General features: G+C 43.3%; 1 protein-coding gene across 2 annotated transcripts in view; it reads right to left on the bottom strand.

Moving 5' to 3' along the window:
* The window catches only part of PRPF19 (pre-mRNA processing factor 19), a 294,523-nt gene that overhangs the window by 45,209 nt on the left and 234,948 nt on the right, over window positions 1–14,366 (bottom strand). For both annotated transcript variants that reach the window (XM_089689866.1, XM_089689867.1), the window contains 3 exons: window positions 12,202–12,357; window positions 11,861–11,930; window positions 11,694–11,779 (listed from right to left, as the gene is read on the bottom strand). In XM_089689866.1, the coding sequence (XP_089545992.1) occupies window positions 11,694–11,779; window positions 11,861–11,930; window positions 12,202–12,357 (312 nt within the window). The remainder of the gene's footprint in view (window positions 1–11,693; window positions 11,780–11,860; window positions 11,931–12,201; window positions 12,358–14,366) is intronic.

The following is a 14,366-nucleotide window of genomic DNA, read 5'->3' as shown; positions in this document are numbered from 1 at the left end:
TTGGAGAACACCTGGTGAGATGAAGCCAGCCTGAAGGGAAGCGCCACAAAATTGATAGTGCGTCTCCCCAACTGAAAAATGTTGGATCCGCACATGTCCCTTGCCCATGAGCACGTGCACTTATGCATCCTTTGGTTGCAAGAAGAAAAAAAATAAACCTCCTTTGAGAGGAGAGGCTACTGAATGGAAGTATTCCATCTTGACCCACGAAACCTGGCTTCTGGTCCTTGTGCCAGGACCGTAAACAGGTTGGAGGAAACCTTCAGAACCTTAGGGCACAGGGGCAAATACTCGCACACAAGGGCAGCAGATCCTGCACAAGGCACAATAGCGGAAAATGAAAATGGGGGGGGTTGCCCAAGTGGGTAAGAAGGAAATGCCATTCTGCAGTCAGACACAAGCAGTATTCATACCTACATGTGGGAACAGGGGAGGTCCACGGTCTGAAACCGGCAGGCATGAACCCCCTATCCTGAATGAGGGTGGATCAAATCTTCATACTGAGTAGGACTTATCCACTAACATAGTGGGCTCATAGGTACAGGAGCACTTGCCTTGAAGGGCTGGAACTCGTCTGGAGGAAAGGTAGAAACTGCCATTAATGTAGTCTGACAGACAGTACATGGCCCCATACTGCGGAATCCTAGGATCCACGAACCAACAATGGTGACATGCCACCTGGAAACCTAAGGTGGGGGCCAACCTACAGTCAGGTCCATAAATATTGGGACATCGACACAATTCTAACATTTTTGGCTCTATACACCACCACAATGGATTTGAAATGAAATGAACAAGATGTGCTTTAACTGCAGACTGGCAGCTTTAATTTGAGGGTATTTACATCCAAATCAGGTGAACGGTGTAGGAATTACAACAGTTTGCATATGTGCCTCCCACTTGTTAAGGGACCAAAAGTAATTGGACAGAATAATAATCATAAATCAAACTTTCACTTTTTAATACTTGGTTGCAAATCCTTTGCAGTCAATTACAGCCTGAAGTCTGGAATGCATAGACATCACCAGACGCTGGGTTTCATCCCTGGTGATGTTCTGCCAGGCCTCTACTGCAACTGTCTTCAGTTCCTGCTTGTTCTTGGGGCATTTTCCCTTCAGTTTTGTCTTCAGCAAGTGAAATGCATGCTCAGGTCAGGTGATTGACTTGGCCATTGCATAACATTCCACTTCTTTCCCTTAAAAAACTCTTTGGTTGCTTTTGCAGTCTGCTTTGGGTCATTGTCCATCTGCACTGTGAAGCGGCGTCCAATGAGTTCTGAAACATTTGGCTGAATATGAGCAGATAATATTCCCGAAACACTTCAGAATTCATCCTGCTGCTTTTGTCAGCAGTCACATCATCAATAAATACAAGAGAACCAGTTCCATTGGCAGCTATACATGCCCACACCATGACATTACCACCACCATGCTTCACTGATGAGGTGGTATGCTTAGGATCATGAGCAGTTCCTTTCCCTCTTCATACTCTTCTCTTCCCATCACTCTGGTACAAGTTGATCTTGGTCTCATCTGTCCATAGGATGTTGTTCCAGAACTGTGAAGGCTTTTTTAGATGTTGTTTGGCAAACTCTAATCTGGCCTTCCTGTTTTTGAGGCTCACCAATGGTTTACATCTTGTGGTGAACCCTCTGTATTCACTCTGGTGAAGTCTTCTCGATTGTTGACTGTATATTGTTGACACACATACACCTACCTCCTGGAGAGTGTTCTTGATCTGGCCAACTGTTGTGAAGGGTGTTTTCTTCACCAGGGAAAGAATTCTTCGGTCATCCACCACAGTTGTTTTCCGTGGTCTTCCGGGTCTTTTGGTGTTGCTGAGCTCACCGGTGCGTTCCTTCTTTTTAAGAATGTTCCAAACAGTTGTTTTGGCTACGCCTAATGTTTTTGCTATCTCTCTGATGGGTTTGTTTTGTTTTTTCAGCCTAATGATGGCTTGCTTCACTGATAGTGACAGCTCTTTGGATCTCATCTTGAGAGTTGACAGCAACAGATTCCAAAAGCAAATAGCACACTTGAAATGAACTCTGGACCTTTTATCTGCTCATTGTAATTGGGATAACGAGGGAATAACACACACCTGGCCATGGAACAGCTGAGAAGCCAATTGTCCCATTACTTTTGGTCCCTTAACAAGTGGGAGGCACATATGCAAACTGTTGTAATTCCTACACTGTTCACCTGATTTGGATGTAAATACCCTCAAATTAAAGCCGACAGTCTGCAGTTAAAGCACATCTTGATCGTTTCATTTCAAATCCATTGTGGTGGTGTATAGAGCCAAAAATGTTAGAATTGTGTCGATGTCCCAATATTTATGGACCTGACTGTACATGCAAAGGCATGGCCGTGGGTGTGTGGGTGTGTATCTACCCAAAACGTGGCTGCCAGTCAAGCCAACCAGAGGAGGCAGACATACAAAGGAGACCCTGCAAATGCTGCAGCTGGCTAAGGCCTCAGCACAGGGGGCCACCGGATGAGGCCTGCAAAGGGGGCCACCTGAGGCAGCGCATAGGGGGCCCCAACAATATGAGGTCCTAATAAAAGGAGGCTGCTGGATAAGGTCTCAGAAAGGCAAACAACTGAGTCCCCTCAAGGGAGGCCACCATCTGAGGCCCTGCAAAAAAAAGTAAGCCGTGGTCTGTGGCCCTTCAAAGGGAGGCTGCCAGCTGAGACCACTCCAAGGAAGCTACCAGCATGGGCTCCAAAAAGACGGTCGCAGTCTATGTGGAACGTGCACCCACGGGGGACCAAGCAACACACTCTCCATCAACAAAATCCAGGTCTTGATGAGCAGCACCTCTGGTGAGTACCCAGGGACAGGGGTGGTGACACAGCATTTCTAGCATGAATCCGGGTGTCAGTGTAGCAAACTAGTCCACAAAGCCCAGCGTCCACAAAGCCCAGCTATCCCCCTTATTCCACAATGCATGGATTCTGGGAGACTAGGGCAACAGAGTCCCCATTCCACACAAATATGCCCCAAACGATCTAGGGGAAAAGAAGGAGAACAAGCCTGGAGGGGGGAGGAGAACCCCATGGGGACCGACCACCCCAAGGAGTACCTGTGCCCCACACTGTCTGGGAAATGAGGGAGTAGACATCTACCTACCAATCCAGCTGGAGCATGTGGGTAAGACAGAACAGGGGCTGTCAGCCTGGGTAACACTGTAACACGGACTGTAGGCACCTGGTTATATATGTGCAAAACGTTTAACTCGCCGGCTGCCGCGGTCCAGGATGGGGCATGTCGCAGCCAACCCAGCGCTTAGCTAAAAGTTCTGCAAGAGCTCAATGGGGTGGCCACTGGATCTAGATTATCCAGCCCGTCGCCCAGCCCGGCTGTTGATAGAAGATGTCTGCAGGAAAAAAGACAAAAAGGAAAAAGCTACGGAACTGCAGGTCCCAGCAGTGAACCAGGTCTCTACTTCTGAACACTAGGCAGAAAAAACTGGATTGTCTATAGCAGAGAGGGGGTTTTAAGCCAGAAGGGACTGCCCATAGGCGGTGCAAAGTTCTTTTTCTGCCTAGTGTCCTAGTCCTGTAGATGGCAATATAACCCTATGGTCAAGATTTAGAAGAGCGGTGTCCATTAATGAACATATGAGGAGAGATTTACATGCTATTAGTTAAAGAATAGGTTTGTTTATAAAAACCCTAGTTCAGATGGCGTCCGTGAGCTTCCCGATTACACCTGGGCATACCCAAAATGCGTAAAAGTGGAGTTTAGGACATCAATGTCACTTCCAGTTTCGTCATATCCTTCTCACGGAGTGGACGCTGGTTCCAGTAGCTCAGAACAGTGGCAACAGGGTACATTGAATGTGCGCTGGACATAAGAGGTGCCAGGGTGCACCTATTAACGCGACTGTAGTTTAATTTATTTATTCTTCCTTTTTATTCACATTTGGGTTGATTTAAGAAACATGTTGCGCAATGATGCCTGTAAACAAAAAATGGTGCAGAGCTACAAATAATAAATCAAAAACTTTTTTTTCACTTTGGGTAGAGTAAGGGAGCATTATAACCCCTGCCTGTTTATTTTTTCCCATCTGTGTCCCATTAGGGAAATTTACCTTCACTTCCTGTCCCATACCCAAAACAGAGAGTGAAAATCCCTGCAAATTAAGGGAATTCCATGAGGCCCCCCAGGTCACCTGAACTACTGTCCCCCATTGGAAAATTTCCCCTATATTACTTTTCTGGGGAAAACCCAAAATGTTGGGTTTTCTTTTACTTTCATTTTCAATGATAATGGTAAACAGGTCAAATAGAGAGGCTGAATTGATCTAATAGGGGCACAGACAACAATAAATATCTGATAGGGTTCTAAAACAACTGCTCTACACTAATGAGGTCAAACAAGCGCTGAAAGGGGCTAGGGCTCAAACCTTCGATGAACCATAGAATATGGACGGCTGCTGGCAGGTATCACAAAGAGCTCTCCTCATAATGGCTGATAGCACATCCAAAGCATAAAATGGGAAACAAATAGTGGTCTCTGTATATACTCAATCATAAGTTAAAGTGATGTAAAGGCTCAAGTTTTTTTACCTTAATACATTCTATGCATGAAGGTAAAAAACAGTCTGTGTGTAGAAGCCCCCAGCCCCCCTTATACTTACCTGAGCCCCATCACACTCCAGTGATGTCAACGAGAACATCAGCTGTCCCAGCTCTCTACCTTTTCATTGGCTGAGACCACAGAGGGAGCCATTGGCTGAATGGACACAAAGAGCAATGGCTCCAGAGCACGCATGCTCGGGTGCCCCCATAGCAAGCTACTTGCTATGGTAGCACTCAACAGGAAGGAGGAGCCAGGAGCATCAGCAGGGGACCAAAAAGAGGAGAATATAGGCTGTTCTGTGCAAAACCACTGCACAGAGCAGGTAAGTATGACATGTTTGTTATTTAAAAAAAAAACCAAAAAACTGAACCTTTAGTATTGCTTTAACAGATAGCATGAAAACACTCACATTAAGTGAAAGCATCACCGGTGCCAAAACCATGCTTCAAGATGTGATCCTTATCCCCAAATGTCCCCTAGCATGCAGACACCACATGCAAAAATGGATTCTCACCTCCTTCAAGACCTCCCAATCACAAGTCTATAAGCTTGGGCCCTATACCCTCAAAGACCAGTGGTGCTTGGGCAAATGATGACAAATATCACATCACTCCTTCCTCAAAACAGTTCATTGCATTAGTGAATCATAAAATTGAGGACAAATAGTGCTCTCTGTATATACTCAATTTAATAAACATATGGCATAAAGACAAAAACATTCACATAAAACTAAAGCTCAAACAGCACATCGAAATAACATCACAGATCTGGACATCTCATGGCCCAACCAGAAATGGCATCATGAATGTGGCTCTCTTCTCTACTGATTAAGCCTGTTCTTGGGCTCTTAACTATTAAGGGAAGAGAGCCACATTCTCCTTTGAGGAAGGAGTGATGTGCTGTCATTTGCTCAAGCACCACTGGTATATGAGGTATAGAACCCAGCAGGAAACACCGTAAAATGCTTACAGACCACATGTGATTGGGAGGTCTTGGAAGGAGGCGAGAGTCCATTTTTGCACGTGGTGTCTGCTTGTTTGGGAACATTTGAGGGATAAAGATCCCATCTTTGAGAATTTTTTGGCACTTGTGCTTTTAACTGAACATGTTTTCATGCGATCACTTATGAATGAGTATATAGAGAGCACTATTTGTTTCCCATTTTATTTTTGCAAGTGCCATCAGCCATTATGGGTAGAGAGCTTTTGTGATACAATGCCAACATCTGTCCATATGCTACGGGTCATCATGGGTTTGGGCCCCAGAAAGAGATATCTTTGAGTGCTTGTTTGACCTCATTTGTACAGAGAGATCATTTAGGGAGGTGAGCGACCATATGCACATAGGTTATTTGCATGCAAGGCAATACTCAAGAAGATAATCTGTTTCTTTACAACATATTATTTGAAGCAGTGATTAATGGACACATTGATGAACATTTTTAATTATTTGTTGTGCTGCACCATTTTGTTAGGTGAGCATGGGCAGGGGCATGCTTCTGAGGAAACCAGTAGGGCAGAGATGGAGCACAAGCCACTACGCATATGTAATCCAGCTGTAGCCATTGTAATTTGTAGGCCAAACTTAAAGGTGAGCAGATGGAGTATCTTGAGCACTGGAAAGTGATTGTTAAATGCACTAATTTGGACATTCTGTGATTTGGGAGTTGGACCTTTATAGGAGTGTGGATTTATCTTGTATGGGATTACTGGAGGATTTTTTAAATGTCATTTATATGTCTGGATGAGGAGTTTGTGCACTACACATTCTTGGTTTATATATGTTTCAAGTGAGAGTACACTTAGTCAGTGGGTGCAGCAATCTTCCTTTGTTTTTTTTTTTTTTTTAAAAAACTATTTTCTCATTTCGATCATAAAAAAATATCCAAAAAAACTAAAATTTCATCATAAATTTAGACCAAAGTGTATTCTGCTATGTTTTTGGTTAAAAAAATCCCAATAAGTGTATATGGATTGCTTTGTGTGAAAGTTATAGCATCTACAACTATGGCATAGATAATGGAATTTACACAGCTTTTACTTTGACTGCTTATCACATTTCTTGAGGTGCTAAAATATCAGGATAGTACAAACACCCCAAAATGACCCATTTTCGGAAAGTAGACACCCTAAGCTACCTGTTGAGAGGCATAGTGAGTCCATGGAAGATTTATTTCTTTTCCACAAGTTTCTGGAAAATGACAACAAATGTTTTTTGTTAACACAAAGTTGTCATTTAAATTATATATTTCTCGCACAAGCCATGGGTATATGTGGAATTACACCCCAAAATACATTCTGATACTTCTACCGAGTATAGGGATACCACGTGTGAGACTTTTTGGGAGCCTAGCCACATACAGGAGCCTGAAATCCATTGATCACTGTGAAAGCCTGAAGGAGCGTAACTTCCTCACTACCGATCACAGTTTTGAAGGCCCTGAAATGCCAGGGTAGCACGAAACCCCTTTTTGGAAAGTTGACACCCCAAGGAATTTAAAAAGAGGCATGGTGAGTATTTTGCAGATCTCATTTTTTGTCACAAGGTTTTGAAATCTAAAAAAAAAGAAAAAATGTTTTTGTTTTTTTTCTTCATTTTCCAAAAACTAGTGGCAACAAATGAGATCTGCAAAATACTTACCATGCTTCTCAAATTCCTTGGGGTGCCTACTTTCCAAAAAGGGGTAATTTGGGGAGGTTTGGTGCTATCCTGGCATTTCAGGGCCTCCAAAACTGAGATCGGTAGTCAGGAAGTGTAATGAGGAAATAAAGCCCTTTAAAAGCCTGAAGGTGCTTATTTGATTTTGGGGTCCTGTACTTGGCTAGACTGCCAAAACGTCTCTCCCATGTGGTACCCCCATACTCGGGAGCAGAATGTATTTTGGGGAGTAATTCCACATTGTGTAGTAAAAAAAAAAAAATGTTTTTGTCATTTTCCAAAAACTTGTGGTAGAAAAACAATTTCTTCTATTGATTCAACATGCCTCTCAGCAAATAGTTTGGGGCGTCTACTTTCCAAAAAAGGGTCGTTTTGGGGGGTGGGGCCATTTTATGTCCAGCATTAGAAGTTTATGCCACATATCACTCACTCTTCTAACCACCTGAAGATCAAGCCTTTTCTGACACACTTTAATTTCCTAGCAAAAAATACAGATTTTTTTTTCATGTGAACAATTTAAACCCCAAAACATTATATATTTTTTAAAGCAGACACCCTAGGGGAAAAAATGGTGGGTGCTACAATTTTTTATGTCACATAGTTCTCGCGCAACGATTTTTCAAAAGCAAATTTAAAAAAAAAAAATACACTTTTTTTTACTTTAAATGCACAAAAACACAATATATTGGGCAATTATTTTGATAAAATATAAAAGACGATGGTATGCCGAGCAAATAGATACCAAACATGACATGCTTTAAAAATGCGCATGCCCCGTGCAATAGCGACAAACTGAATACGTTTTTAAATATCCATAGGCAACGTTTTAAAAGCCTTTACAAGCTACCATTTTAGATGTACAGAGGAGGTCTAGTGTTAGAATTACTGCCCTTGATCTGATGTTCACGGCGTGCCTCACATGCATGTTGTAACCTCTGTTTACATACCGGCACAGGGTCAACGCTCACACACACAGGTGTGGGTGCGTGGGGTGGTGGGGGGGCGAGGGTTTTTTTTTTTTTTAAGTTATTTTAATTTTTGTCATTATTTTTACACTGTCTTTAATTTTTTTTTTTAGCACTTTTAATTCTAATTCTATTACAGGGGATGCAAATATCCCCTATAACTTCAATGGGCATTGTCATATATTCTTTTTTGAGAAATCTGGGGTCTATCAGACTCTAGATATCTCCTCTGCCCTTACATTATCTAATCAAACCAAGATCGGTGTGTGATCAGATGCTTTCCTAATTTACAAATGGCGCTGTTTATATCCTGTGAAACTGAAGTGATGAAATGCTCGTAGCTTCCGATTTCTTAGACTATAGAGATGATTGGCACCATTCTGGCCTCCAATCAGCTCTATGGTCAGCTGGTAGAAACACCAGCTGCATTCTCAGGTTCCCCAGATGGCACGGGACTGCCCGAGAAAACTGTGGAAGGCAGCGGGGGGAGGGCATCATCTCCTGCTGCTTTTAAAAGTAATCTTGCCGCTTATTAGCCACTAGGATTGCTTTTACATGAAAGCTGATTGTCGGCTGAAAAAAATTATGCAGCTGTAGGCATCATCCTGGTATAACCATTCAAAGTCCAAGGATGTACCAGTACGTCGCTGATCCTTGTTGGGTATATATGCTATGTTCTTTGGATGAATGAAAAAAAGAGAAGAAATTTCTGCCAGAAAAAGTGTGTGGTATGCCCACCATTAGAATATACTGCCCTGAATCCACCCACTTCTAATGGTGGGCACACATCAGGTCGCACGGTGCCACACGCGCCAGTTCCAAGATTGTACAAATATCTAAACAGTGGCACACTTGAATAAAAATTGTCCACGTATAAGTGGTACCCCATATGGAACAGGGATGGCACCAAGTTCCAAACTATCTTGCCACCACTCCCCATGTAGTCTGGGCATCCGGGGGGCTCCATGTGGCTATCTTTTCCCTTGTAAATCCAAAACTTATATGTATAGCCTGTTGCCCTCTCACAGGTCTTATACATCTTGACCCCATATCTGGCACACATGCTGGGGAGAAATGGTTTGAATGCAAGGCGGCCAGATAAATTAATGAGAGACTCATCAACGCAGATTATTTGCTGGCAAGTATAGACATCTGCAAATTTTTGGTTAAGGTGATTTACAAGGGGCTGAATTTTGTGGAGCCGGTCAAATTCAGGGTCACCCCGAGGACGACAGAGTGTATTGTCGTTGAAATGCATAAAACACATACTCTCATATCTATGCCTGCCCATGGCAGCAGAGAACACGGGCATATGATGATTTGGGTCTGTGGACTAATACAATTCATTTTTTTTAGTAATGCCCATGTTGAGGGTTAGGCCCAAAAAAAATGTAAATTTGGAAATCGTAATGGGTTTCCATGCGAATGGTCTGACAAGGTTTGAATTTGGGTTGGCGGCGATAAATTGTTGTGCATATAAAATGATTTTGATCCATGATATTCCGAGAAAAACAGCTCCAAAAAAATCAAGGGGAGTAGTTAAATTTGCTGCTTCCACCTAAATTTCAGGTTGGGCAGTGGAGGGGGAAGTAGGGGTGCTTCAGAATTTGTGGGCTGCCAATCGGGATTTGCAAGCACATCCAGTAGGATACTAGGGGCTCTACGGGCCTGTGTGCGAATTCTTGGTGGTTGCCAGACAATACTTGTGCTCGCCATCGCACCAACTTGTACTGCACGTATGGAACTCGCCACGTTACCAAGTGATACTGCAGTGCTGGTATGTGAAAGACCAGGATGTACTAGGTCAGTAGTGCTCTCCAGTTCACCAAAAGGTAGCGCGGCACTAGTACTGGCACTCTGCTGCCTATGAGAGTCATCAAAATTTACCGGCAAGTGCTAACAGAGATCAGGCCTGATTCTGCCAACACTGCGGTTTTGTGTGCAATGTATCAAGTGACAGTAACCTGCTGAAGCTGCACTTGCTGGAGGAGGGGGGGGGGGGTAAGCGTAGGGGCTAATCGCAGGTGCTGGCAGGTGCCAGGGCTGATCCCGCTAACACGGTGTTTGGGGTTGCTATACTAATGTGAACGCTGGTATAGTGCTGATCTGATCAAAGATATTGATCCGTTCAGACACTATACTAGCCATGGAGGTTTATTGTGTATAAGCGTGTTCCTGGCAATCAAGGGGTTAAACGTGCTTACTGGTGTACCGACGGTCAATCTGACGCTATCTGGGAGGGGCGTGAAAACCACGGGAGCGCAAAGCGCTTATATATGTGATTTTGCGCACCCGTGCCGCCCTGTACCAGTATTTCTGCTACAGGGCGGTCAGGAAGCGGTTTGTGTTACGGCGCTGCGTTACTTTAACTGACAATTGTGCGGTCATGCAACGCTGCACCAAAAAGAAATATACGTTGTTTTTTTTTCCCCCACGAATTGAGTCTTCTTTCGATGGTATTTGATCGCCTGTGTGTTTTCTATTTTTGTGCTGTTAAAAAAAAAAGTCTGACAATTTTGAGAAAAAAAAAACAATATTTTGGACCTTTTGCTATAAAACATGTCCAGTAAAAAAATTTAAAAATCATATTTCGTCATAATTTTAGGCCAAAATGTATTCTGCGACATGTCTTTGCTAAAGAAACATCCCAATACGTGCAAATGAATTGGTTTACGTGAAAGTTGTAGCGTCTCCAAATGGCGGTATATATACTGGAATTTTTATTTTTTTTATTAATAATAAATGGCGGCGATCAGCGACTTATAGTGGGACTGCGGCGGACATTCTGACACTGGGGGAACTGACTTTTGGTCATTGACATCCCCAGTGACACCAATACAGTGATCAGTGCCCCCCCCCCAAAAAAAAAACACTGAACTAATGGCACTGAGAAGGAAGAGGATTAACATTTGGAGGCAATCAAAGGGTTAACTGTGTGAGGGGAGTGTTTTACTATGGGGCGGGGGGTGTGTACTTCACAGTAACACACTGATCCGGAAAGCTGAACTCAGCTATCTGGATCAGTGTGCTCAAACTGACAGGGAGGAGAGCTGCAGTGTAAACACTGCAGCCGTCCTCCCTGTCAGTGTTTGCCAGTAATCGCTATGCTCCGGCAGGTAATCACCGGCCGGGACCCGGTGATTGACACCTGCGGCCGCGATCGGCAATGCGGGCGCGCGCCCCCTACCTGAAATGCGAAATCATGTGTAAATAAACATGATTTTGCGCAGTTGTGCCGCCCTGCCGCAGTAGATGTACTGTGGCTGGTCAGCAACCGGTTTGCAATTTCAGTGTTGCCAAAAAAAAAAAAAAAGGACGTGTTTAAATAAATGTCTTAAACTAAGGTTTAGACAAACTTCTGCACTCTAGCTGTTGCAGAACTACAAGTCCCATCAAGCCTCTAAGTCATGTTGCTTGTCAGAGTTTTCAAGGTACTCTTAGTTTTGCAACAGCTGGGGGGCTCTGGTTCACAGTAAAACTTACCTTAAGATCCCAAATCTTAATCTGAGAATCCATTGTTCCAGTGCCAAAAATAAGCCCATCAGGATGAAACTGAGCACAGGTTAGAGCTGTAAATAAAGAGTTGGAATTAATATACAAGTAGATTCAAAGACAGGCAAAAATGGGCATTGTAATTAGAAAAGGCTTACCACAACCTGATGTTTCATCTGTCACTTTGGTAAGGACACGCCCTGCATGGATATCGGAAAAAGCCCAATACTGAAAAAAAGAAAAATGCATTTAAAAAAAGTCCAAAGGCAAACACCAAAAAATTAATGGCTCAACTTTTTTTTTTTTTAAATCAACTTCATACAGAGAGGAGGGACACTGACAATTGTGCATGCAGCATTTTGGCTAAAGTAGGAACTGTGGTGGGCTCACGTGTGAATTTCCACATATGAAGTATTAGATTTGTATTAAGCTAACTTTCGAGAAATACTTTGTTCTTTTACATTTTTTGAATTGACAAAAAAGTAATTTTTTTTTTTACCTGGTCATCAGAGCAACTCAACAAATAATCCCCAGTTGCATGAAGACTTAGTCCAGTCACAGCACCCTCATGAGCTCTCAAAACCTGAATGCAGGAGGCCTCTGGCACGGACCAAACACGTATTGTAGAATCAGGAGATGCAGAAAATACAAGATCCTAAAAAAATATTAACAAATTATACACATTCCATAAGCTTTCAGTACTGCAGCTGAGGTCCTATCACTGCTCTATCAAGTCATCATCAACTGTCGTAGTAAACATGAAATCATTATAGATTAGTTTTAATGTCTTGGTTGAGATTAAATTACATAAGCAAATTTTACACTTAAAGGATGGCCAGAAGTATAAGCTCAGTTATGTGACCGAGGGCAAAATATCTGCTCATGCTCACAATAATACACAGAAATGAATCTCATCAACAAGCTATGCTTAAATCACTCTCGTTGCTAGCAATTGCTATTGGTTCCCATGTGTTTGTCATTGGTCCATCACAAGTATTGCTCTTTTTAAGCCTGGATCAGGTCATTCATATCTTTATACCAGAATACACATTAACTATTCTATATTGGACAATTCGCTATTACATATGACGCAATGCAACAAGCTGCAGGGTTACGGATTTTCTTAACTCCTCTGTTGACAAAGCAACATTGCAAGCTCACTGCACTATGTGTGCAATTTAAAAGAGAAGTATAGCTTTAAAAAAAAACAAAACAATATTACTCACCTAGATGGTTGCATCATCAATCCCAGATGCAGCTGTCCCCCGCTGGCTCCAATACTGAGAACAGAGCGATCAAACACCGCAAGTCAGCAGAGTCGGTAACTGCCCCTTCAGTGCTCACTGAAACACTGGGAAGTGAAAGGGGCAGGGGGCGGTTGGCTCAGGCTCTCAACAGCTCACTGACAGGCTGAGCCAGCTGCTGTTCCAGGCATCTGGGTGGATCCCAACTTTAAAGTCAGGATCATTCCTAAGCCTGGACAGGCTGAGTGATGTCAGCTGAAAACTGGTCATAGGAGTGCAGATTGAATTAAGAAATAGTCAAAGGATTATGGGACTTTGCTGCCATCAACTGGCTGGGGTAGTCCAGAGACCGACTACAAAGAATGAAAAAAGGATGCACCGCGAAGTGCATTATCCCAAGGGAGTTTATTTAAATGTGGATAAAAAACATATATACTCCCAAACAGTGATATGGAAATAGTTGTCCACTGACATAGTGGTGGGTAAGACCCAGATAAATGCAAAACGCTAAAGAGACGCTGTCTGGGAGTCCACGGTGGCTTATGCGTTTCAAGGACAAGCCCTCTTCCTCAGAGCCCTCTTTCAAAGGGCACATACACTATATTGCCAAAATATTGGGACGCCTGCCTTTACACAGACATGATCTTTAATGGCATCCCAGTCTTAGTCCGTAGGGTTCAATATTGAGTTGGCCCACCCTTTGCAGCTATAACAACTTCAACTCTTCTAGGAAGGCTGTTCGCAAGGTTTAGGAGTGTCTATGGGAATGTTTTACCATTCTTGCAGAAGAGCATTTGTGAGGTCAGGCACTGATGTCAGATGAGTAGGCCTGGTTTAATTTCTCCACTCTAATTCATCCCAAAGATGTTTTGTCAGGTTGAGGTCAGGACTTTGTGCAGGCCAGTCAAGTTCCTCCACCCCAAACTAACTCATCCATGTCTTTATGGACCTTGCTTTGTGCACTGGTACACAGTCACGTTGAACAGGAAGGGGCCATCCACAAACTGTTCCCACAAAGTTGGGAGCATGAAACTGGCCATTGGATTGCCACACAGAAAAGCGTGATTGGTCACTCTAGAGAACACGTCTCCACTGCTCTAGAGTCCAGTAGCAGCATGCTTTACGCCACTGCATCCGATGCTTTGCGTTGCACTTGGTGATGTAAGGCTTGAATGCAGTTGCTCAGCCATGGAAACTCATTCCATGAAGCTCCCTATGCACTGCTGTTGCGCTAATCTGAAGACTACATGTATTTTGGAGGTCTTTAGCTACTGACTCTGCAGACAGTTGGCAACTTCTGCGCACTGTGTGTTTCAGCATGTGCTGACCCTGCTCTGTCATTTTACATGGCCTACCACTTCGTGGCTGAGTTGCTGTTCCCAATTTTTTCCACTTTGTTATAATACCATTAACAGTTGAC

This window comes from Staurois parvus, unplaced genomic scaffold, assembly GCF_062004578.1.
Source record: "Staurois parvus isolate SC_StPar_1 unplaced genomic scaffold, SC_StPar_1.0 ptg000502l, whole genome shotgun sequence".
In the NCBI taxonomy this organism is placed as follows: domain Eukaryota; kingdom Metazoa; phylum Chordata; class Amphibia; order Anura; family Ranidae; genus Staurois; species Staurois parvus.
The sequence above is the reverse complement of the archived record's forward strand: the minus strand, read 5'-3'. Positions and strand labels throughout refer to the sequence as shown.